Genomic DNA, 22,994 nt, shown 5'->3' with positions numbered 1-22,994 from the left:
TGGTGACTTCTTGAGGCAGTTTGTTGCACTGGCATTTAGTTTGGGAATATCAAATAAAATGGGGATAAATATAAAGGCAAGTTATGTTTGACCATTGCTACACTCAGATTTTTACTAGGAAAACCTTTTTAATCCGTATATCCTTTCCCTTCCAATTTTCAGTTATGCACAACATTGTGTTGGTGTATCACATAAAATCTCGATAAAATACACTGATGTGTGTTGCTGTAATGTGACAAAATGTGGAAAATTCCAGAACATATATAAACTATAATAAAGCTCTGAGACCGTTCCAGAGATCTTATTTTAATGACATTGATTTTTATGTTTACATTTTAATATTACAAATTGGTCCCTGTTGTGCCATAATTTTCAGTGCTTTTGTTATTCACTTGTGCGGGATGTTGAGCATTGGATAAGATCTTTTCAGAAAGAAAAGTCTTCAAAGTTATGGTGGTCTGTGGAGGACCCCTAAATAAGGAGATGGGCCACAGTTTTTTGGCTTCTTTCTTATTTCTCAAGCGGAGACAAAAACCTGAGCATGTTTTTTGGTTTGTCCTGTAGTATTGCTCTAAAACATAACTTGTCATTGAGCTTGTTGTTTATCGATGCAATCTCAGGAATGTGGAACTGTCAACCTCACAGATAGCTTACAGCTCACATTTTGTTAACAAGGATCGATGCTTGTGCTTTCACGATGTATAGAGCAAAAAATATTTTAAGTAGAGAATTAAAAATACATTTCATTTTATTAAAAATAAAATTGTCCACTAAGGTTTCCCGACAACAAGAGAACAGAAAACACTGACTTAAAAACAACAAATTTACAGAAATCAGGTAAATGCACTCAAACAAACAAAAAACAGGTGTGAATTATGACATTACCCCTCGCTCAAGGGTGGATACTATACGCCCCAATGAGTCTATGAAAACGGAACATAAAACATGACAACTCAAAAAAGGCAGGCATAAGGGGCCTTAGAAGGAAGGCCAGAAATGAAACAACAACAAAAAAACGGGTTCCGGCAGGTGACCCGGTGGTCGTCCCGAGTTTGCAGAGTTCAGGCACGTGTCATCCCATACAAGCATAGAGTTCAGGAGGCAGGCAGGCAGCAGCAGCGATGCAGGAACTGACGCTGAACCATGCCAGGAGGCCGGCAGAGGAGATGCAGGAACCCTGGAGATCCAAGACGCAGGAGCCCTGGAGGTCAACGACGGTGATGCAGAGGCCCACGTTGAACCTTATCTGGAGAAGGCACATTGAGGACCTTGAAAGCTGGAACACTGAGGACCACTGGAGCAGGAGCACTGGGGAGCTCAGAGAGGAAGCCAATAAGAAACCCAGAAAGGAGCCCAGGAGCAGGCGGCGGTTCGTCCTCGAACCTCTCAGGAACAGGAACATGAGGCGGGTCCACCTGAAAACCCTCCCCTGAGACCTTGGGCACCGGAGCACGAGGCTGCAGCAGCAGTGAGGAGCAGGCTGAGGAACAGGAAACACTAAATCTGATTCGGCCAGCCTCGAATTAGAATTATTTTATGTAACTCACCTAACATCTAGATGTTTATACAACCACTCCCGACAAGAATGTCTGCTTTTCAACATGCCCATGGTGCCACGGTTTTCACCAAGTTAGATCTCCGCAACGCCCACTGCTTGGTTTACATATGTCTGGGAGATGAGTTGAAGACAGTCTTCCAAACTCCATAGGATATTTTTAACATCTGGTTGTGCCCTTCGGACTCACTCACGCCCCAGCTTTGTTTCAAGCCCTGGTGAAGGATGTACGCCATGATTTCATTAGCCTCTTTGTGTTTGTCTACCTAGATGACATCCTGATCTACTCCAAGGTTGACCACAAGAAACATGTCTGCCAGGTTCTCCAATGTTTCTTAGAAAACTGGTTATATGTCAATGCAGAGAAATCCAAGTTTCATCAACCCTCAGTGACTACTTCCTACAGATATTTCTGGGTTTTGCAAACTACTGCCGTAGATTCATCTGCAGCTAGTCAAATTGCAGCACCTCTGATGTCCCTTACATCTACCAAAATCACATTCACCTGGACTCCAGAGACAAACAGAGCCTTCGAGAAACTAAAGGAAGGCTTTGCTCAGGGACCCATCCTAAGTCTGTTTGACCCCCTTAAATAGTTCATCCTTGAAGTTGATGCTTCTGATATGGGGGGTCGGAACTGTACTTTCAAGCACTCAGATTCTGACTCTAAACTCCATCCTTGTGCCTTTGTTTTCTCGCCATTTGTCCCTCACTGAGTGTAATTATGATGCGCAGGACAGAGAGCTCTTGACCATAAAACAGGCCTTTGAGGAGTGGCGGCATTGGTTAGAGGGTGCTGAACATCCTGTGATGGTTTGGACTGATATTAAAAATCTGTCCTATTTATAGTCAGCTAAATGCTTCAATTCCTTTCAGTCCCATTGGGTTTTATTCTGTTCTCATTTTAACTTCTCCATCTCTTATCGCCCAGGTTCCAAAAACATAATACCCAATGCCAGTTCTCGCCTATTCTCATCAGATGACAACAAGTCCCCGGTTCCAATTCTGCCTCCTTGTTGTACCATTGGATCCCTGTCCTGGAAGATTGAGGGACCATCAAACAAGCCCAACAGTCTGAACTAGATCCAAGAACAGATCCATCCAATTGAATTTATGTCCCTTCATCAGTTAGAGCACGTCTAAATTCAATGGATCCACACCGCTAAATTCACCTGCCACCCTGAACCAGTCAAATCATAACCCACATAAACAGTCCTACTGGACTTTTTCAACCCCTTGCCATACCCACTCGACCTTGGTCTCATATTGCCATTGACATCGTCACAGGACTACCCGCTTGCAAAGGTATGAACACTGTTCTCACTGTTATTGACATTTCTTTAAATCCTGGCATTTGAATTTTCTCAAAGTTCCCAACATCATTTCAAACAGCTCAACTCCTCATCAAGCATGTCTTCAGCCATCACGGATCTCCCAGGAGTTCCTTTCTGACTGAAGCCCCCCACTTTGAATGCTAAGGTCAGTCACATCTGGTTTTCATCCACAATCCAATGGTCAAACATAACGAATGGATCTAGAACTCGAAGCCTCCCTCAAATGTGTCACCTCCACCAACTCATCCAATTGTTCCCAGTTCCTGACCTGGACTGAGTATGCACACAATTTTAATATTTAATCTGCTACTGGGTTCTCTCCTTTTGAAGTCACCCTAAGCTACCAACTTCCTCTGTTTCCCTCTAATGATGGATGATTCTTTGACCTCGAACTATGATTCCTCACTGCTTACTCATCTGGACCGCCGGGTGGCGGTCGTTGAGGGCGGGATAATGTTAGGAATCTGTGGTGTTTGTGTCTGTGGGGCTAGTTTTGTGTTCTGGAGTCTTAGGCCTCTACTGGAGGGTGCAGTTTGACCAGAGCTACCAGAGGGTGGATCTGGACATGTGTGCTCCTGCAAACTTGTTTGTTATCAAGCCATCACCAGAACTATATCAGTAGCTGGCTGCCAGTCCTTCATCGCTTGAGTGAACCTATATGTGGTAACCCGAAGCCCTCTGTGTTCATATGATTCTCTGTGTTGTTTTCCTCACTAATAATCTTTGTGTTTCTCTCCTCTAAAGGCAAACCTCTGAACTGAGACCACATTGCTCCTCTGTGTGGTCCTGGACCTCTAGACACTTACACCCCCCAAGATCTTCTTCAAAGCGGTTGATTGGCAGATGTTATCTTGTTTCAACACCCAATATCCTCTTCTGCTCCCTTATTATCTAGTATACAGAACTCACTTTAAAAACTGATAATCCTTAAAACACAAATGGTACTTAATGCAGCAGAACAATTTTCAAATAAACAACTGTAATGTTGTCTTTACTGCTATCAAAGATGTATCAGCTGTGTTTTGTTGCCATATTGTTGCTAAAAATAATGCAAATAATGCACAGCTGTTAAGCAGAAAACCAACTTACTACAAATATAGAAATTCATCATGAAATTAAGTTCACCATTGCACTAAACAATATTTTTTTTATTTTTATATTTAAAGGGCCAATATTTGCTAATAGAAGCAAATATTCCTACTGTTAAAGAGTAAACAAAGCGCAAAAGAGCATATTTCAATGACAGAAGAAATCTCTTTAAAACGTTTATACTTCACATGTTTTTGCCACTTACAATTAATTTAGCTTAATTTTGCGCATTGTTTTTATACTTCACATGTTTTTGCCACTTACAATTAATTTCGCTTAATTTTGCGCATTGTTTTTATGGTGGTTAGGGTTAGATATTAAATAATAGTGAAGGGTTTTGGAAATTATGCAGGCTTGCAATAATGTTTCATCTATTTCCATCTAGTGATCAAGCTGAAGATAGCTCAATTTACCAACTATAGATGTTTTGCTTAAACAGACCTCTCTGTTTTGCTGTGGTGTTTTTAAAGTTGTGCTACAGAACACTGCATTGCGCATTAGTCGCGTCGTTAGAACTTGGCTTCCGGGGGCTGGAGCCCCGGATGTTTTCTGAATTGCCCTGGATCTCTTAAAAGTCGAAATTAAGAAGTATTAAAAAGATGCACTGAGCCACAAAATGGCATTGGATTTCACACTTTTATCTAAAAACTAAATGATTTGTTTCTGTTGTGCTCCATTTTATCACTGCCCGCTTCACCTAACCTGGGAATGAGTTAAAAGAAAAAAACAATAAATTGTTATTTGCGCAAACAGACTGCATCGCGACTGCGCAAATACGTGCACAAGCACCGGCAAAAGTTACACGGAGCGCCTCGAACGGGGCTTATCTCAGAGCAACCGCGGAGCCAACCGGAGAGCTGGGTCTGGTGCGTGTTTGCGCACAGGAACAGGTGGAAGCAGAGCAGCATAACTCAGGCTTAAGTCAGCGATAAAACATGAATGCTGACTCAGAATGGCCTGATCGTAAGTTAAAGCTAATCACTTATTCACCCAGCAAGACATGAGGTTGAGGTTCAATCTAATGAGCATCATCAGGGTCATGATGAGGAACAGAGTAGAGGGACTTTCACCTGAGCTACAGGTAAAGTTAAATGGCCTGGCTGTGATAGAAAACAGTCGGAATCCTCTCTGTGAGCTTCTAGCTGGATTAATCATGATGTGAAAAATATCTTGTTCTTTGGTTCAGTCAAAATAAATGTTACTAAACACATTAAAAAAGGTTCTTCGATCATAACATTGCATCTGATTGCTGCAGCCAGTCCTATTGTCCAGTTCTACATGTAGAAAGAATAAATTGTTGCTGAATACACCGGGAAAATATCTGCTGCTGCCGCTAAGATATAGAAGAAAGGCTTCTTTTTCATATCTTCTGTGCTGATTCTAAACATACAGCTCTGTGTTGTTTAAAGGTGCAGTATGAGAAATAAAAATCATAGAAATTAATCACAGGTGTACCAGTAACTAGTTAACTGTTTTGTTTTTATGAATAACGCATGTGATAACAAGAATACAGAATTACACAAGGCAATATATTCATACCATATGTATACAGTTATTAATACCTCTAATATTACTAATAACAGAACAACAGATTACAGTCCAAGAAATGTCCAGGATGAGGCTCTATGTTATGTTTCAAACACCACAACCTAACACCCATTTCTCTCAGAAAGTGTTTAACAGTTAGAACTTAAATCATGGCTCACATGCTCAGTGGAAAACAGCAGACTGTACTGTTAATGTTTCATTTATTATTTTGGCAGGCCAAATTTCTTCATAAGTGGAATGAAGGGCTGAAAGGATGGCAGTAAAACATAACAGGTTCATGTAAGAGGAAACAATTTGATCAAATGTTTGGAAAGCTCTCAGCATAAAATTAAATGCATGTGTTTTTAGGAGCTTACCGTTTGACTAGTTTTTAAATAAATCAACTTTATATTTTTTGAAATGTAAGAAATTAAGACCATGGAGCCTCAGGAGTGGAACATTTGGATGAGAGTGTAATGTTTAAAAAGGTAATTTCCATAGATGAGAAAAGAAGCACATTTATTTGGCCCATAGTAAATATCTCATCAGGGTTTAAGAACACATTTTGTCAACAACAATTTAGATTAGGTTTTTTTTTTCTAAATACAACAAAATGTGTCATTATCTTCTTCAGCAAAATGTTTTTTAATTAATCCTAATCTGTATTTCTCCTTCATTCAGCTTCTAACAAAAAATAAAAACCAAGTAAAATTATTGTAAACCTTTTTCATTTGATTCACAATAATTTACATTCAATCAAAAAGAGAACTGGTACAACATGTCCTATGTTGTTTTAACTTTAAATGACTTTGAAACGTGGCCATTGTCTTATGAAAATTAAAATATTTTGGGTCTGGGCTAAAGCCCCCAATGTTTCAAGACCCTAAAAACGCCCCTGTATACAGCATCAGTGTTTTTAGAACATACTGCTAAAAAGCTAAAATAACTAAAAACTCAAAGCAGTTCAAAATATTATTTAGTTGATGATTATCTACATCAAGAATAACAGAGGAAAGAAGTTGATATTTTTTGCAATTATCTATAAAAACTTGTAGATCATGATGGTCATTTTCCAAATGGCCTTTGTGCTTTGTGCCCTGTTTATGAGAACCCACCTTTAGATAGATAGATAGATAGATAGATAGATAGATAGATAGATAGATAGATAGATAGATAGATAGATAGATAGATAGATAGATAGATAGATAGATAGATAGATAGATAGATAGATAGATAGATAGATAGATAGATAGATAGATAGATAGATAGATAGATAGATAGATAGATAGATAGATAGATAGATAGATAGATAGATAGATAGATAGTGTCAGGATATGTCGCCTTTTGGACTCTGTGGTGGCCTTTGTGTTAATTTGAGTGTTTGGTTGTTTCTTCCCCCCTCGTTCATAGCTCATTTAGTTACTGTTGTTTTTCTTATGACTTAGTATGGTTTTCTCTTTGTTGTCATTGTTGCCATTATTATTATGATTGTTCTCTGTTTTCCTTGGGTTCTTTTATTAGTTCTCCATCTGGTTTCTCTGTGTTTTATTTATGGTTAGATATTTGTTTCTTCCCCCTTGCACTCTTCTGCTTATTAGTTTATTTTTCTGTTACTTTTCAGTTATACTGTATTCGGTCTTTGTTTCCTAGTCCTCCCAGTATGGTTCTCTTGATCTTAATTCTCCAGTCCCTCTTTATAGGTTAGCTTTTGTTATTGCTTACTTTTATTCTTGTCCCCGCTTCCTCTGCCTCATTCACAGTTTGTTCTTTCAGTATTGGTTTTTAGTTTCTTTTAGGGTCTGCTCACTATCTTGCCTTTAGTCCTTTTCCTTATTTAGTTCTATTAGGTTCACCTGCTCCTTCTGCCTTCCTGCCTCCTTGTCTCACCTGTTCTTAGTTCCTTTGATTACCTGCCTTTGTTCTCCCTCAGTATATTAGTTGTTTTTGTTTCTTTGTCCTTTGCTGGTTCCTCCGATCACATTACCTGATTTGCTCAGTGTTTGCTACGTTCCTACAGTACAACGCAGAAGTTTCGATTGTACTCATGCCTTGCACCTGCGGTGAGTTCTGCTATCTTTGCTTGTTCATGACTTCTGAATAAAACTTAAGTTCATGATGAAGATACTGCTGCCAAGCTCTTGCCTGCGCTTCAGTCCACCCCAAAACCACAACGTGACAGACAGACAGACAGACAGACAGACAGACAGTGTAAATAACTATTTTTTTAATTCTAATGACAGCATGAATATTAAATGTGTAGTAGCAAGAAATGCATCTTTATTAGTAATTATTTTTCAAAACTGCTCAGGGTTCGCCAGCCTTGAATGTTTTATTTTGTTATGTTGATGGCAAGCAGGGGTCATACACCAGTGGGCAGAGGCGGGCTTCCAAATCCAAAACGTAGAACTTGGGGGTCGTGGCACAGAAACAGAGTCGTTGTCCAGAAATCTGATACTTTGTTGGAATCCAGCTGGAGCAAGGCAAGACAGGAAGATCTAAGGCACAAAAGCAAGGTCAAATAGCACAATATAATATCCTGTGTAGTGAAGTTTCTTTACCAGTAAGAGGCGCTGGTGTATCAGCTGTCTTTCTCATGCTCCGGTGTACAAGTATGTGTACTGTAAATCTTTACTTTAACTGCTGGTGGCTACTTGTTAAGATTTTCTCTTTAGTTTAATTCAGGCAGTGTACTATTGCATCGTCAGTGACATCTTATGTACAAGGCGGACGTTTTAACTAAAACTCCTTGCATTTTATGGCAATATTTTACTTACATAAATATTTAAAAGTCCTGTAAATGACCTCAAATGAGATAAATATGTAAACTAGTAGAATTTAGGTTAAAAAAAGGCTACAATGCATGCAAATGTTACAATGTTTCTTTTTCAAGAAAACTATAAAGTTTGTGCAACTGTTTGTGTGAAACACTTAGTTGCTTTCCTTTCAATTCAGTCTTATTTTAAACTACGTTGATGATTTTCTCTCTGGAGATTATACTCCTGCTTCAAAATTGAAAACTGGCCATCTTTTTTGTATTGCTTGAAATATATGCTGATTGTCTTGCTGATAGTGGACATGTAAGATGGCGAATTTTTCATTTGCAACTTAATCTGCAGTGTCATTGAACATATTTTTAAGTGTCACGGTATAGGAAAGATGTGTAATAAACTCTACATTAAATTAAGAGTTATTTAACTCCATCAAAAGTTGGGGTCAGTTCACCACTTTGGGTTTGAAATGCAGTGTAGGATGTATAGTGATGATTACAAAAAAAACAAATCAATTTAAAGATAACTTCTAGGTCTCTGTCACTGGTTTTGGACTGTATAAATACCAACAAATGTTGTGCACTAAGTAGGCAGAGTTTACTTACCAATTAAAGTATAGGCTGCTCAGTCGGTTATATACACTTCAAGTGTATGGTTAATACAAACCAAGCAGGGTAATTTTTAGGCCAAGAGAAAACATTTTGGCTAAATTAATCAATAAGTTCAGTAAATTAATCTGTTCAACATAATGAATTACAGCTGGTGAACTAACCATCAAGTAATTGCTAGAAGCTAATATTTTTTTTACTGTAAATTTAAATTGTCACCCATTCATAACATAAAAAATAGTCTTCCACTCCCACTAGTAAACTCTCAACTTCTGAGGAAGACTTATTTACAATTTTGTTTCTGGTGTTTAGCATGTTTTATTTTCTTTCTGTTTTTGTTAGCAAGATTGCAGTTTGATTTTGGGTTCGAATCCCAGCCTGGGAGCCAATCCAAAAATACGCATGTTAGATTACTGCTCTCCCTAAATAGGACCAATGTTTGCATGGTTGTCAGTCCTATGTGTCTCAGTGTTTCTCTGCAATGGACTGGCGACCTGTCCAGGATTTACCACACCTCACATCCAATGAAAATATTGCCACCCTCCCAAAAATATTGCATATAGACAATGGATGGACAGATAGTTTTCTTGACAATTATCACACCCTGAGCAGTTTACTCAGCTTAGGTTGTTAATCTAGTGCTCAAGATTATACCTTGATTTAAGGAAAAAAAAATATTTAAGAGGGAAGATCCTATTTTACATTTTGTTGTCACTACTTGAAAGGGTTATTTGCCTACTGATTGGTAGGGGATGAATCTACCCTGGCAAAGGTAAGCTAAAATGTTTAGCAACGTGCAATGCTTCAGACAATAAAATACAATCAAACAGGATTAAATACCTCAATAAAATAATTTTATTAATGGTCTTGAAAGGGATCAAAACGTGTATGGCCTCTTTATGGCTCATTTTTTATGTTTAGTAATCTATTGAGCTGATAATTGTCATTTGGTTTATTGCCAAAAAAACAAAATGTTCTGTCTGATAAGCAAGTATCCTTGCTGACCGTTAATTGCTAATTCTTAGGTATAACACAATCACTACTTGACTGATAATCCTATTGGATATAAGGTCATTTGCAGCTTCTGGAGGATTAGATTTGGATTCAGGAAGAAACGTGAGCACTGCCAAGGCTGTGATAATAAAACCTTTAATAACGGCATCCTGGTATAAATAAGTGTACATTAACCACAGAGTTAGTTATAAAACCAAGATAATCTTGTGTATCTTTTTCTAAGAGACATAAAATGTAATTTAGGCAATCAAAACTGAAGCAAGTAGGGTTTTATTTGTTTGTAAATAAAAGTATTTTATACCTTATTGTTATATCTAGGCAGAAGTTTAAAGTTCAAAACAAAGAACAGAAATTATATAAATTATATTTTACATTTTTACTTGGTAATAGTTTTTGACCACTAGGTGGAATCAAAGACATATTCTGAGAGGTTCAAGGAATTCCTAACCCCGTTTCTATTAGATGCATTTATTCATTAACACCTAAAACAACACTCTAACTGTGACTGCCTGAATGTAAGAAATTACAGCTCATGGACTTTGAGCACACATAATGAGAAAACCTAACTAACGTCGATGAATGAGGAAGCACATGCATACATTCTGAGGGAGTTTACAACCATCTTGTTTGTCCTTCACTGGTTAAATATTACAGGCTTCTTCCAGATATATATAGAAGAAGCATATATCGATAGATAGATAGATAGATAGATAGATAGATAGATAGAAAGATTCTCATGTTGTCCCTCTCTCATGATGACTTAATACAGCATCTGGCGATAAATACAGCAACTGAATGTAAACTGGAGAAAATACAGAAGCGTTTATGTTTTCAGACATGGGAGATTAGGCACTGTAGTTAAAATCAATTACCATCAAATGTATGTGTGCATTATTACAGTAAAGATTTTAATTTTTAACTGAATCTTTAATTTCCACTTGTATTTTTTTATGTGCTCCCTTCATATGAAGATAAACAGAAGCAAAGTTGAGGCTACATTCATAAGCTGTTCTCAATAACAGCGCTACTCTCTTTTCACAAAAACAACAAAAAGACACACAGAAGAACTGGATGTCCAGTTCATCCAGGCATATGATATGCAGAAGTCAGAATGTGTGAGGTTTTAGGCATCCTAACAAGTTTGATGCGGTAATATGTTACACTGTGGTTTACTGGTTTACTCCAGGTGATAAATACCAGGAAAAGTTAACTTAATAGCAAAATGCTTTGTGAAAAAAAGGCACTTTGTGTCCTGTGTGAAATTAGATTGCATAAAACAGGAAGAATGATACAGCTTTTAGACAATTGCCATATATTATTTCTGGGGCTAACTGCTAACAGTTTGGTCATAATTTAAATCCATGTAAAATCTTGTGACTTCAATATAAATTACAGTATCCAGGATTTCTTAATGTTGATGGGGTTTGTCTAACCGAAGTATCCGTGAAAGAACACAGCCACACACAGGAGAATGATGGCGTTTATGTTGACAATGTTCCTCCAGAGAGGCTTCTCTGATGTGTCTGTGAGCTGTTTCTTCAATTCTGCCTCCTCCTCTGGACTCAGTTTTGGTGCTTTTGTCTCCTCCAGTCCGCAGAAGCACATGAGTGCTTTCTTGCAGAAGCCTGGTTTCTCCTCAGGTTCTGGAATACGGAGAAATACATTTTTGTTTAAAAATAATTAAAGAAAAAAAACCCTGCCAACTCAAACACATCTTTAAAACAACTTGATCCTTAAAATACTTTCCCTACCAATGAAAATGTATATTTGAAGAATTATCATTACATAAAATGTAAACTATTTGTGTTCTGGATACCTTCATGTTGAAATTTGTTGTCCTCTTCCTCATCATTAACCCAATTATCCGGGTCAATGTCCACTCTTTCCTCCGTACGGTTCCTCAGACTCCAGCACAATCGATACAGCTGGTAGAATAACACAACATACTCTGTGAGAAAAACTGTTTACAGTCCAGGAAAATGTTTAACTACGGCAGCACAAACCGTGCGTTTTATTGGATTTAAAGGAACAAAGTAAATACAGTCTCTGCTGGCTTTGTCCAAATAACAACAGGACCCATTATTATAACACATTTTTCCTACAGTGCTGTGAAAATAACATTTGTTCCCTTTTACATTTATTCTGTTCTTGCGTTTTAAATAAAATGTCATCAGATTTAGACAGCCTGATTAAATACAAACGCCTTTATCAAATGATGGATTTATTTATCAAGAAATAAGAGCTATCCACTCAAGTTGACCAATGTGAAAATATAATCTTGAAAATAACTGCTAACCAATACAGAACCCAAAGCCCTGTCTCTCATCTCATCTTCCCACATTTGTTGATTAATGTAAAAAATATTTTGGAAAATATTTTGTCAACTGGCAAGAGAAAAGAAAAACTTTCTGGAAGGCCTGTTATTTCTTGCATAAAACTATAACACAGCATTTTAGGAAAACATCAAAACAAAGGTCAAGCATGGTGGTGGTAATGTGGTACTTTAGGGTTGCTTTGTGGTTTTCAGGACCTGGACAATTTGATGAAATGTATGTAGGCAAGTATTCATTTCTCTAGCAGAAAATCCTAAAGGAGGGTTTGGGTTTCTACACCAGGACAGTGATTTAAAATACAGCAGCAAGTGTATTTCTAAATGGCTGAAAATTTGTTTTTTGTTGTTTTTTGATTAGGCTAGTTAATGTTGAGCTTGAAGCTAATGAAGACTGTGATGGAAATTCTTGCAGTAAGCATTCCACAGTTTATGACCTTTAGGTTACGTCACTGCTCTGAGCATCTGTGTTAAGAGGAAGAAGCTGTAAAAGCCATTATCAGAAGTTTAATGGTTGAAACCCACAGTTAGGATGATGTATTGGGAAGGACAGATGGATTCCTAGATAACTTTGTCACCTCTGAACCCGAGAAGGGTCTGGGGTCATAAAACACAGACTCTTTGAAGTTGAGATAACACTGTCATGTTCTGGTATAAATACTGTGTGTAAATGTTGATCGGGGCTCTGTTTCACTGACTAACCTCAGTGTCAGGGTCTTCAAACGCTGAATGCCTTTGAATAAAACTTTTATAAAGACAAAGTCCGGATTTTCTCTTGTTATGAGTCAACGTCTACCCACTTTGATAAGAAAATTCCACAACAAGACGCTGAAGCATGACCTCAAACAGGCCGATGATGCTTAAAAATCCTTCAGCATGGCTGAAATAAAACAAGTCTACAAAGAAGTGTGGAGTAAAATTCTTCAAAAGATATGTAAAACGCTCATTTCCAGTTCTTTCAAGCGCCTATTGTAGTTGTTGGCACCGTAGGAGGGAAAACAAATTATTAGCTTAAGGGGCAAGTCATTTGTTCACATAGAGCCAGTACAGGTTTTACCGATTTCTTCCATTAATAAATTAATAAATAATTGTTATTTGAAAATTGTCTTTTGTATTCATTCAGGTTATTTTTAACATTCAGATATGTTATTTGGTTTAACATCTTCTTCTGTCTACTTTGTAAGTGGGAACTACATGGCATGAAACCTAACTTTTTTTTGCTGTGTCATGCTAAAATGACTGTAAAATTAATAATAAACTGAATATTATCCAACGATAAGTAAAGAAAATACATTTGAATTTGTGCAGGGAGTTCATGGTCCATTTCTACTAAATGACGTTTGCAGTGGAGCATCTTCCTAAGAGCAATTACTGATTTAGAAAGTTTAAGCTTAAGCTAGCCTTATCTCCCAGCTGTCACGTACATGCTTGTCATCGATGGGCTTGGTCATTAGGGAGACTCCAACTATGATGATGCAAGAGACAAGAAACAGGATCATCCCAAAGTAGAGGTAGTGCACTCCACAGATGATCTCCGGACAATTACTCGGGTTATTGCAACTCCCTGTCCCGTATGCAAACTCTGTGATCATCCTGGATAGTCCTATTGGCAGGCCAATGATGAGTCCATAAAAGGCACCCTAATAAAAAAGAAATAAGAAAGTTAACATGGAAAGGCTTTATTAAAATAAGCTACTTACTGAGGTTTGCTTTAAATCAGTACTTCTTATCAGTTATCTTGGAATGACTGCTGTAACAATAAACTTGGCTTGACACAGAAGCTAAAACAGGTAAAAAACTCACTCTGTCAAAAGATAACAAAATCCTCCCTCAATACCACATCTTCTCCGGTTAATCTGACAGACACTAAAACCAACTATTGTTTATTCTTGTAAATGACAGTATACACACGTTTGGGTGGTGTTTGATCATAAAAGAGTCACTACAGAAGGCCTGGTGTAGATCCACAGCCTTGCAACTCAAATAGCTTTGTGAAATTACAAACGCCATAGGGTGCATAGTGTGTTAGAAGAAAGCCACTTTAAATCTTTTAAAAATACAAGAATAGCCTCATCATACATAGGGACCACTGATGAGTGTAATCAGACAAATTGTGGTGGCATTAATTGCGTGTTTTTCCATTATTCTCTAGCATTAAACATGAGAAGATGTTTTATGGTTTACTTTGGCTTTTTTTTTGCTATGAGCAAAAATTACATGCACTAGAAAATATAATAATATGACAGATAAGACCTTGGTGGTTGAGCACCTTTCCCAAATCACCGGGCGGAGCATTAACCTACGAGTACCAACAAGGGTTTAAGACTCTGGCGCTTATCCAGGTAATTAGCTTGTAAAAGGTCCCTACATCCACCAGTCCATGAGAGAAGCCAGGGAATCTTTCTCCATGAACACACTTTCTGTGAAAACCTCCAAATGCAGGTGTCTAAGAGGCATTCTGATCTGATGCCAGAAGATTAGGAGCATCAGCTTCTTCTCCAAGCATTTATGTTGCCAAAAGCAACATTTCTATTACAACAACTCTGAACTAAAAGGAAACTCACAGTTTCATTAACTCTTTTGCAAAAGATGGCGAGCAAGAAGACGGCAGCCACAGGTGGAGTAAGATAGCTGGTGATTGACTGGATGTAGTCAAAGAGTTGACCACTCTGGGCTGACTGCACCACAGGGATCCAGGCTATGCTTATTCCAATCAGGACCAAGATAAACACCCTGCAAAGTTAAAATAAATAAAGAGTCATGGCACAAGTGATAAATGCAAACAGTAATAATAATGAACACAAATTTAAACAGTTTTACCTGCCAGCAATCATGAGTTCCCTCTCTTTGGCTTTACGACGGATCTTAGTATAGATGTCCATGGTGAAGAGAGTACTAGCACTGTTAAAAACTGAGGTAAGGGAGCTCATTAGAGAGGCCATCATCACAGACAGCATCAAACCCCTCAGACCTAGAAAGACACAGATAAAAGTAGAAGAAAGTGAGAAGAAACTAAACTTTGGGTTCAGACTGTAAGACAATATTCTTAATCCACCTACCTTTGGGCATAAGGTCCAACACCAGTTTGGGATAGGCAACGTTGGTGCATCCTACACTAGCTCCACAGTGTCGTTTACATTCATCTGGGTCCACACATGCCACCACATCTGAGTTACATGTTTTAAAAAATAGTTTAAGCTTTACAGGTGTTATTGGTCAGTTCTTTTCTTTTTAAGTCCTCACAAAATACTTGAAAACAATGAAACACACACCAGAATACAAGATCCTGCTTATCATTCCGGGAAACACCATGAGAAACATTGGCAACAGCTTCAGGTAGCCACACAAAATGCAACCTCCTTTAACATGAGAGAGATTCTTGGCAGAGAGGCAACGCTGGACAATCACCTGAAGAAAAAGATCACGAATTGAAGGCAAATAGGTATTAAATATAATCACAAAAGCAAACTAAGAGTATCAATACTACTGTGATACTTAATGCTTCCAAGTTTTAAAGGAAAATATCAAGCAATTTAGCAGAGCTGTTGCTTGCTTACTTCATTGTAGGCTGTTCGCTCAAAAGAATTAAAAAGCAATTTGAATAAATTGTATTGGATTGTGGCAAAAATGCCTGTAAATGTATAACCGTTGCTGTGAATGCCACATTAAGTGAGCAGTAAATGGACAATTTTGTATTGATGATTTTAATCTGAGGCAAATGGTTCTTTTGAGATGAATCATTCAAATTGAGACATTAATCAATAAATGACAATGTTGGAAAAAGAAAATCTAAGTAAAGGTGATACTCATAGTGAAATTAGGGTAACGTCTATAAGATGCACTGAACATTTCTTATCTTTTGTTAGCAAAAGAACACCATAGCAGATGTGGCAATTGACAAGCTTTAGATCGCACAATATGCCCACTGACCTACACCTTTGTAGGGATTTCCATGAATATGTCATTACTTTTAAATTGATTGCACAAAAAGCACTTTGACCATTTTGACAGATAGTGGGTATAATCACATTTAGTTTGTTTTACATTTACTGTCAGATCAAAGCAAAAACAGGATGCTAGTATTTGTAAACTGAAAAATCTGTGTCTAGGCAACTACAGGTTCCAGAAATTGCATGAGGTTAGCAAAATATTTGTGAAGTAATAGCAATTCAGATCATGGATCATGATTTTACTCTGAAGGGTTGTTATATGACATGGCTCTTCACTATCAGCAGGCAACCTAAGACTGCCTCAGTGATTCTGTTCAAAACAGGCGAGATAAAAAGAGCGTGAATATGACAACGGTTATGTAAAAATCAACTGGATGTGTTTATGGCCTTGGATTGTTTCTGGTATGTAGTAAAACATGTTACTGAGTCAGTGGAAGTAAAGAATCCACACAGTCAAAGGCAGAGTTTGTATTTTTTACTGACCTGATCTGTGCACCAGTACCAGGTAGCCTGAATGGTGAGTCCAAACACCAGGCCAGGCCAAGGCAAGTCTCCATTTATTGGATCTCTGAAAATGTGGAAGGAGTCAGACCGAGGCTGGTAGCACTTTTCGCTGATGTTACCGGTGATTGAGGGAATTGCAGTCATGTAGCGATCGTGGAAATTTTCATAGCCCCCCACTTCATTGAAAGCTGAGGATGGATGGAGGTTGGACTGAGGCTTACTCTTCCTTTTCTCAATAATGTGGCAATAAAACCATTTGTGGGTGCAAGGTAATATGATAAATAAGGATTATTGAATATTACCAAAACCCATGAGAATGAAGGATCCAATAATCATAATGACGGTCTGTAAGGTGTCTGTGTATATCACTGCCGCCAGTCCACCTGAGATAAAACATGACGTTAGCATTCTGCAAAGTTTTTTATTAAGAATCATAGAGAGTATTATATCTACCAGAGAGTATAAGGTTATCTTGCATTCAGGTAACTTATTTTACTGCTTGTCTTATAAGTTATGCTTAGGTGTGTTCAGTGTTGCAGTGGAGCAACTTAGGGCTATTTGAGGCTTATCACAGTCCATGGGTAGTTAACCAGCAATAAACCACTGATAAGTCAGGAAAGAAGTTTTCTCTTTACGCGTGTTTCTAGATCTCTGCAGCACATGTTACCTCAAGGGGACTTTACCCTCACTCAGGTAAAGTTTCATTTCCATAAATAAGACTTTTTTTGTAGGCTGAGTTTATGAGGAAAATATTGATCTCTAAAGAAAGAGTAAATGTCCTCCTGAGTACAGACCTGTGACGGTGTACAGTGCGGTGATTGCCAGTAGAGCGATAACAGCAACATAGATATTCAGTTTAAGGGCCTGCTGGATAAAAATGGCACCAGAGAACATGTCTGCCTGGTGGGGAGACATAAAACATGTTTTCCTTTAATTTGTTGCATCCATTGTTGAAAGGCAAAGGTTTAAAGGAACCAACTTACAGAGATTTTTGTGAAGATGTAGAGGAAGAGGGAAAGCACAGAGAGATAGATGCGAATTCGCTGTCCTCCGAACCTCTTCTTCAAGTACTCAGGCATGGTGACAATCTAGACATATCAAATAATACTTTGCTTTTTTAAGGCCCAACAACTATAATAGATGCACTTTTAAACAGAAAATAAGACAGTTGTGTTACCCCAGCTTTGATGTAGATTGGCACAAAGAGCCATCCTAGAATGACGACAATAATAAGAGCCTGGAACACACAAAAATCCCCAAAACATGGAGTTCATCAAACACAAAGAAACAACTTTTTTTTCCAACTTCTGCAAAACAAAGGTTTTTTAGATTATGCTCATATAAGAGATATCTTACCTACTTGTGAAGGTGACAGAAAATAATACTCACGTTCCATTCAAATCCACCAATGGCTATTCCAGCAGCCGCACCAGTACCGGCGATCCCTACAAAGTGGCCGCTGCCAATGTTGCTGGCAAAGAGCGACGCTCCAATCTGTAAAAAAATTTTGGTTTCATTTACAAGACACAATATACAGGTCCTTCTCAAAATATTAGCATATTGTGATAAAGTTCATTATTTTCCATAATGTCATGATGAAAATTTAACATTCATATATTTTAGATTCATTGCACACTAACTGAAATATTTCAGGTCTTTTATTGTCTTAATACGGATGATTGTGGCATACAGCTCATGAAAACCCAAAATTCCTATCTCACAAAATTAGCATATTTCATCCGACCAATAAAAGAAAAGTGTTTTTAATACAAAAAACGTCAACCTTCAAATAATCATGTACAGTTATGCACTAAATACTTGGGCGGGAATCCTTTTGCAGAAATGACTGCTTCAATGCGGCGTGGCATGGAGGCAATCAGCCTGTGGCACTGCTGAGGTCTTATGGAGGCCCAGGATGCTTTGATAGCGGCCTTTAGCTCATCCAGAGTGTTGGGTCTTGAGTCTCTCAACGTTCTCTTCACAATATCCCACAGATTCTCTATGGGGTTCAGGTCAGGAGAGTTGGCAGGCCAATTGAGCACAGTGATACCATGGTCAGTAAACCATTTACCAGTGGTTTTGGCACTGTGAGCAGGTGTCAGGTCGTGCTGAAAAATGAAATCTTCATCTCCATAAAGCTTTTCAGCAGATGGAAGCATGAAGTGCTCCACAATCTCCTGATAGCTAGCTGCATTGACCCTGCCCTTGATAAAACACAGTGGACAGAAAATACGAGTCTTGTGTTATCCCGGCTTTGATGTGGATTGGCATAAGGAGCCATCCTTGAAGCAAACGTGTAAATGTCCGACTTGCTGGCAAGCTGGACTAATTCTTCAAACTTGGATCTAGAGTTGACTACATTCTCACGTTCAAGTACCCGCCAATCGAGAGCAACCAAAATTAAGTATGATCTGCTGCCCAAATATTCCAACGTTCATGCAGAAGGGGGTGATTAAGATAAACACTTCTTGAAAATTTTCTTTCGGAGCTTCTGCAGAAAGGCATCTGAGCCAACGGGTTTCCAGCAGAAACTCTAATCACGTTGAGTGAAGCGGCTTCTTCCCTTCCTGCCTAAGAGAAGACACAGGAATCACAGTATTTCACATCTTCCCTGTAGCTAATACTGAGAGTAGCCGCCATGTGTTTTTTTTCATACCCACAACGTTGGCCAGACCAGGCAACTCCGTCACATAACCAGGGCCCTTTGGACCTTATGCTTCAGAAAGGTTCACGTAAGAGGTGTTGTTTGGGCAGAGAAAATTAGTTTAGGATGAAATAATCTAAATTTTTTATTTTATTATGTTTTGCTTTGTTTGTGATGCAAAAGCTAAACTATTTTGAGTGCTAGCAGGGTATCTGAACAGGCCTCCCAGTCTTGAGGCCAGTTATTTGTTCTGTGTTGTGTTTTGAAGTTGATATAAATGGTTTTTAATGAGTGGTTTTAAACAGATTGGCCATAATGCACAGTCAGCACTCATTTCTTAATCTATACATTAATGGTATTTCAAGTATATGTGAACTAAAAGGGTTGGTAAATAAGCTGCTTTCCTTTTAGCTACTTGTTACCAAAACCGCTAATGCTAGCACAGGTAAAGTCAAGCATGCTGTGTACTCAGAAGTCAGAATTTCCGACCTCCACGGAAGAAATTTCAACTGGAACGCCAGCAAAAGTCGGAATTACAATTTGGAAAGTCTGGGAAACACGATCATACCCGTCTTCCACATTCAAGATGGTTGCTACTGACAATAGTAGTTAAACGTTCTTACTGTAACTGTTTTTAGCAGTTCTTTAATATTCATGCAACATTTAGTCAGTCGTACACGTACTACTTTTCAGTATTCAGAAGACATGATGTTTCAACACTGTTTATATTGCATGAAATGCCGCGTAGAACAGTGTTATTGTCAATGTTATTGTTGTAACACTGCTGTTACAGTTGCTGGCAATAGGAACAAAAACAAGCAGGAAACTGGAACGCTACAACATGGAGATGACTTAAAGTCTGACTTTTCAGCTCCGACTCCTGATGTTAATGGAACGCAGCATTACATATGACTGGTCACCATCTTATGAGAGTCAATAGACATTCCTTGTCCCCATTTAAGTAGTCCATTACTGCAAGTGAAGGCTAGTTAAAATGTTAAGAATCAATTCTCTTAAAAAAAGGTTATTAGTTTCAAATGCAGAAAATATTTCCTTAAGTATTATTTATTATTTATTTAATAATATACACACCCTGACTGCACAAGAAAACAAGAGCAAAGAAAATATTTTTAGTACAGAAATGATGAGAAACTGAAATGTTTGTCCTTGTACTGTAGTGTATATGCATTTAATATTTGGCTCTGACTCCTTTTGCATGCATAACTGCATGAAAGCAGTGTGACACAGGGGAGTTCAGAAGTGCTGAGATGTTAAGAAAGCCCAGGTCTTCAGCCTGGGCTTTCAACTCATCTATATCAATAGGCCTGGTGCCCTACATTTTTATGGGGTTCAGGTCAGGTGAGTTTAGTGGCCAATCAAGCGCAGTATCGACATTCACCTTGAACCAGCTTTTGGAACGTGTTCGGGGTCGGAAAGGTGCCAAGTCGTGCTGGAAAATTAAATCAACATCTGCATAAAACTCGTCAGCAGAAGGGAGCCTAACACTTCCTCAAAAATGGCTGAGTTACTTTTGATAGGATAAAAAACAATGTACCAACACCAGTAGATCGCAAGCAACGCCAAATCATTATTGACTGAAAACTTCACATTGGACCTCAAGATACTTGGATTATGTGCCTCTCCACTCTTCCTCCTGATTCTGGGCTTTACAAGTAAAGTCCAAAAGTTTTTTGATTTCATAAAAGGACTTTGGGCCGCTTAGCAATGGTCAGTCTTTTTTCTTCTTGGCCCAGACAAGAAGCTTCTCTAGCCCAGGAGTTTTCAAGAATTTTCTCAGAACTTTCTATTAATATGCTTGGATACAGCATATTACCTCCATGTGGATGGTGTCAGTGACTGTGTGCTGGACAACTGTCAAGTCAGCAATCCTCCACAAGTGTCGGCCATAACTTTGCCATAACATTTTTATTGGTTAAATGTGTTTTGTCTTATATAATATCCAACTTGTATGAGCAATTGAATTGTGGGTCATAATCATCAAAATTAACAAAAACATGTCATTCTGCATGTCACAAATCTATATAATGTGCAGTAAGAATTTAAGTTTTAATTGTATTACAGAAAACAATCAACTTTTTGATTGTATGACAATTTACTGAGATGCACCTGTTCTAAATTATGACAATATTAAAAAAAACTACACAACATGTTTCCTTTCATATGACATTAATAATTCACTCAGGATTAGATAAGATTCTACTGAACCACATAATTTATTTAGTTTGGTCACGTTTACAGGAATGTATTCATTATTTTGCTTTCTATCTCCACTCTTGCTTCCACTTTGCAAATATAGGTTTTGTTGCAAAGTTGTCTGAGTGCTGAGCATTTTTCTGCAAACCCCTCCTGTTTTTTGTTTTTCCTTTCTTCTGTCTAGTTGTTCTGTCATAGGCCTCAGTTAGCATTTACCATGCTAAGGCCTGTGCAGTCACAGATTTAGCTCTTTTTGACAATTTCTACTATCACTGCATATTCAGACCTCAAAAAAGATCTTCTCCACCCCACAAAGGCAGTGGCCCCCACATTGTTTAGAAATTGGTTTATAACCATTCCAAGATTGACTTACAGCACAAATTACTCCCCTAAGATCCCTATAGATGTTTTGTAGTTTTTAGAAATAAGTTTGGACACACCAAAATGCTTACAACTGAAAATGTTCTGCTTTCAAAAACATTTTCAAAATTGTGGGTGATCAGTACTTTCAGTGAATCTCACCAGTCTGATCTTTGCTGCTTCTTACCCCCTAATTAATGTGAGCTAAATGGATGACCAAATTTTCATACACCAATTTGGCAATAATTTTAAGGAATAAATGCCATATTTTTATTTATCTAACTTGTATAAGCTTGGTAAGGAGACAAGCCTTTGTTATTGTACCTATTTTCCACCACAACTGTAGTAGTAATGTTAATAATTGTATATTTGCAAGGTTGTTGCAAAACTAGCCAAATCTTTGCAGTTCTAAACTTTTTTCTTATGATGTGGTAATATACCCACCGGCCACCACACCATACTCCTTCCTGCAAGGAAGAAGCCACCCACAGTGGATCGATTGGTACGGACCATAGCCTGTAAAAGGACAAGGGAACATCTTAGCAAATACATAAATCGCTGAAAAACACACTGTTCTATTTCAACTCCATGTTAGTGACTGTATTTATGCTACTTTCATTCAGTAGCACAAAACCCAGGGATAATACAGTTTGTTTAATGTAAAAGTTGTTTGAAATGAACTATTTGTGCACCAGGTTGCTGACTAAGGTATAAAATACAAAGAGTGGAGATTTTCAGGATACTCCTTTATGTTTCAGTCCAGTGAAAGGCAAACCTTATAAGAATTGCAACACATCTGTTATTTGTTCTAATTTGCTTAAATACTTTACAACAATTCATAGCTATAGAATTGTAGATGAATCAGAGGAAAAGGCTGTAAACAAACAGTTTGCAACACTCACCCAAACTCCCACAGCCAAAACAATCAGAAAGTAAATGACAATAACAGAGATGTCTGCCGGATTGTTGATGACATTTGTGGAGGATTCATTTCTTGTGTTTCCTGAAGTGCGAGAGATTCCAAAATAATCCCAGTCCATTTTGCTCAGTGGAAGTGTAGGACAGAAAGGCTGGAGTAGTCAGTCCAATGTGACTGAA

General features: G+C 38.0%; 1 protein-coding gene across 1 annotated transcript; it reads right to left on the bottom strand.

Annotated features, from left to right (window-relative positions):
* Positions 1 to 10,014: 10,014 nt before the first annotated feature.
* On the bottom strand, positions 10,015 to 22,994 carry LOC124872296 (sodium/glucose cotransporter 1-like). Its single transcript, XM_047372110.1, has 15 exons — positions 22,799 to 22,994; positions 22,341 to 22,412; positions 18,068 to 18,172; positions 17,856 to 17,915; positions 17,662 to 17,766; positions 17,473 to 17,578; positions 16,981 to 17,061; positions 16,658 to 16,866; positions 15,497 to 15,632; positions 15,284 to 15,391; positions 15,045 to 15,195; positions 14,789 to 14,957; positions 13,649 to 13,864; positions 11,712 to 11,820; positions 10,015 to 11,538 (listed from the first exon to the last, which is right to left on the bottom strand). Exons 1-15 carry the CDS (start codon positions 22,934 to 22,936, stop codon positions 11,324 to 11,326), a joined length of 1,980 nt encoding a protein of 659 aa, XP_047228066.1. The 5' UTR covers positions 22,937 to 22,994; the 3' UTR covers positions 10,015 to 11,323.

This window comes from Girardinichthys multiradiatus, chromosome 8, assembly GCF_021462225.1.
Source record: "Girardinichthys multiradiatus isolate DD_20200921_A chromosome 8, DD_fGirMul_XY1, whole genome shotgun sequence".
NCBI lineage: Eukaryota > Metazoa > Chordata > Actinopteri > Cyprinodontiformes > Goodeidae > Girardinichthys > Girardinichthys multiradiatus.
The sequence above is the reverse complement of the archived record's forward strand: the minus strand, read 5'-3'. Positions and strand labels throughout refer to the sequence as shown.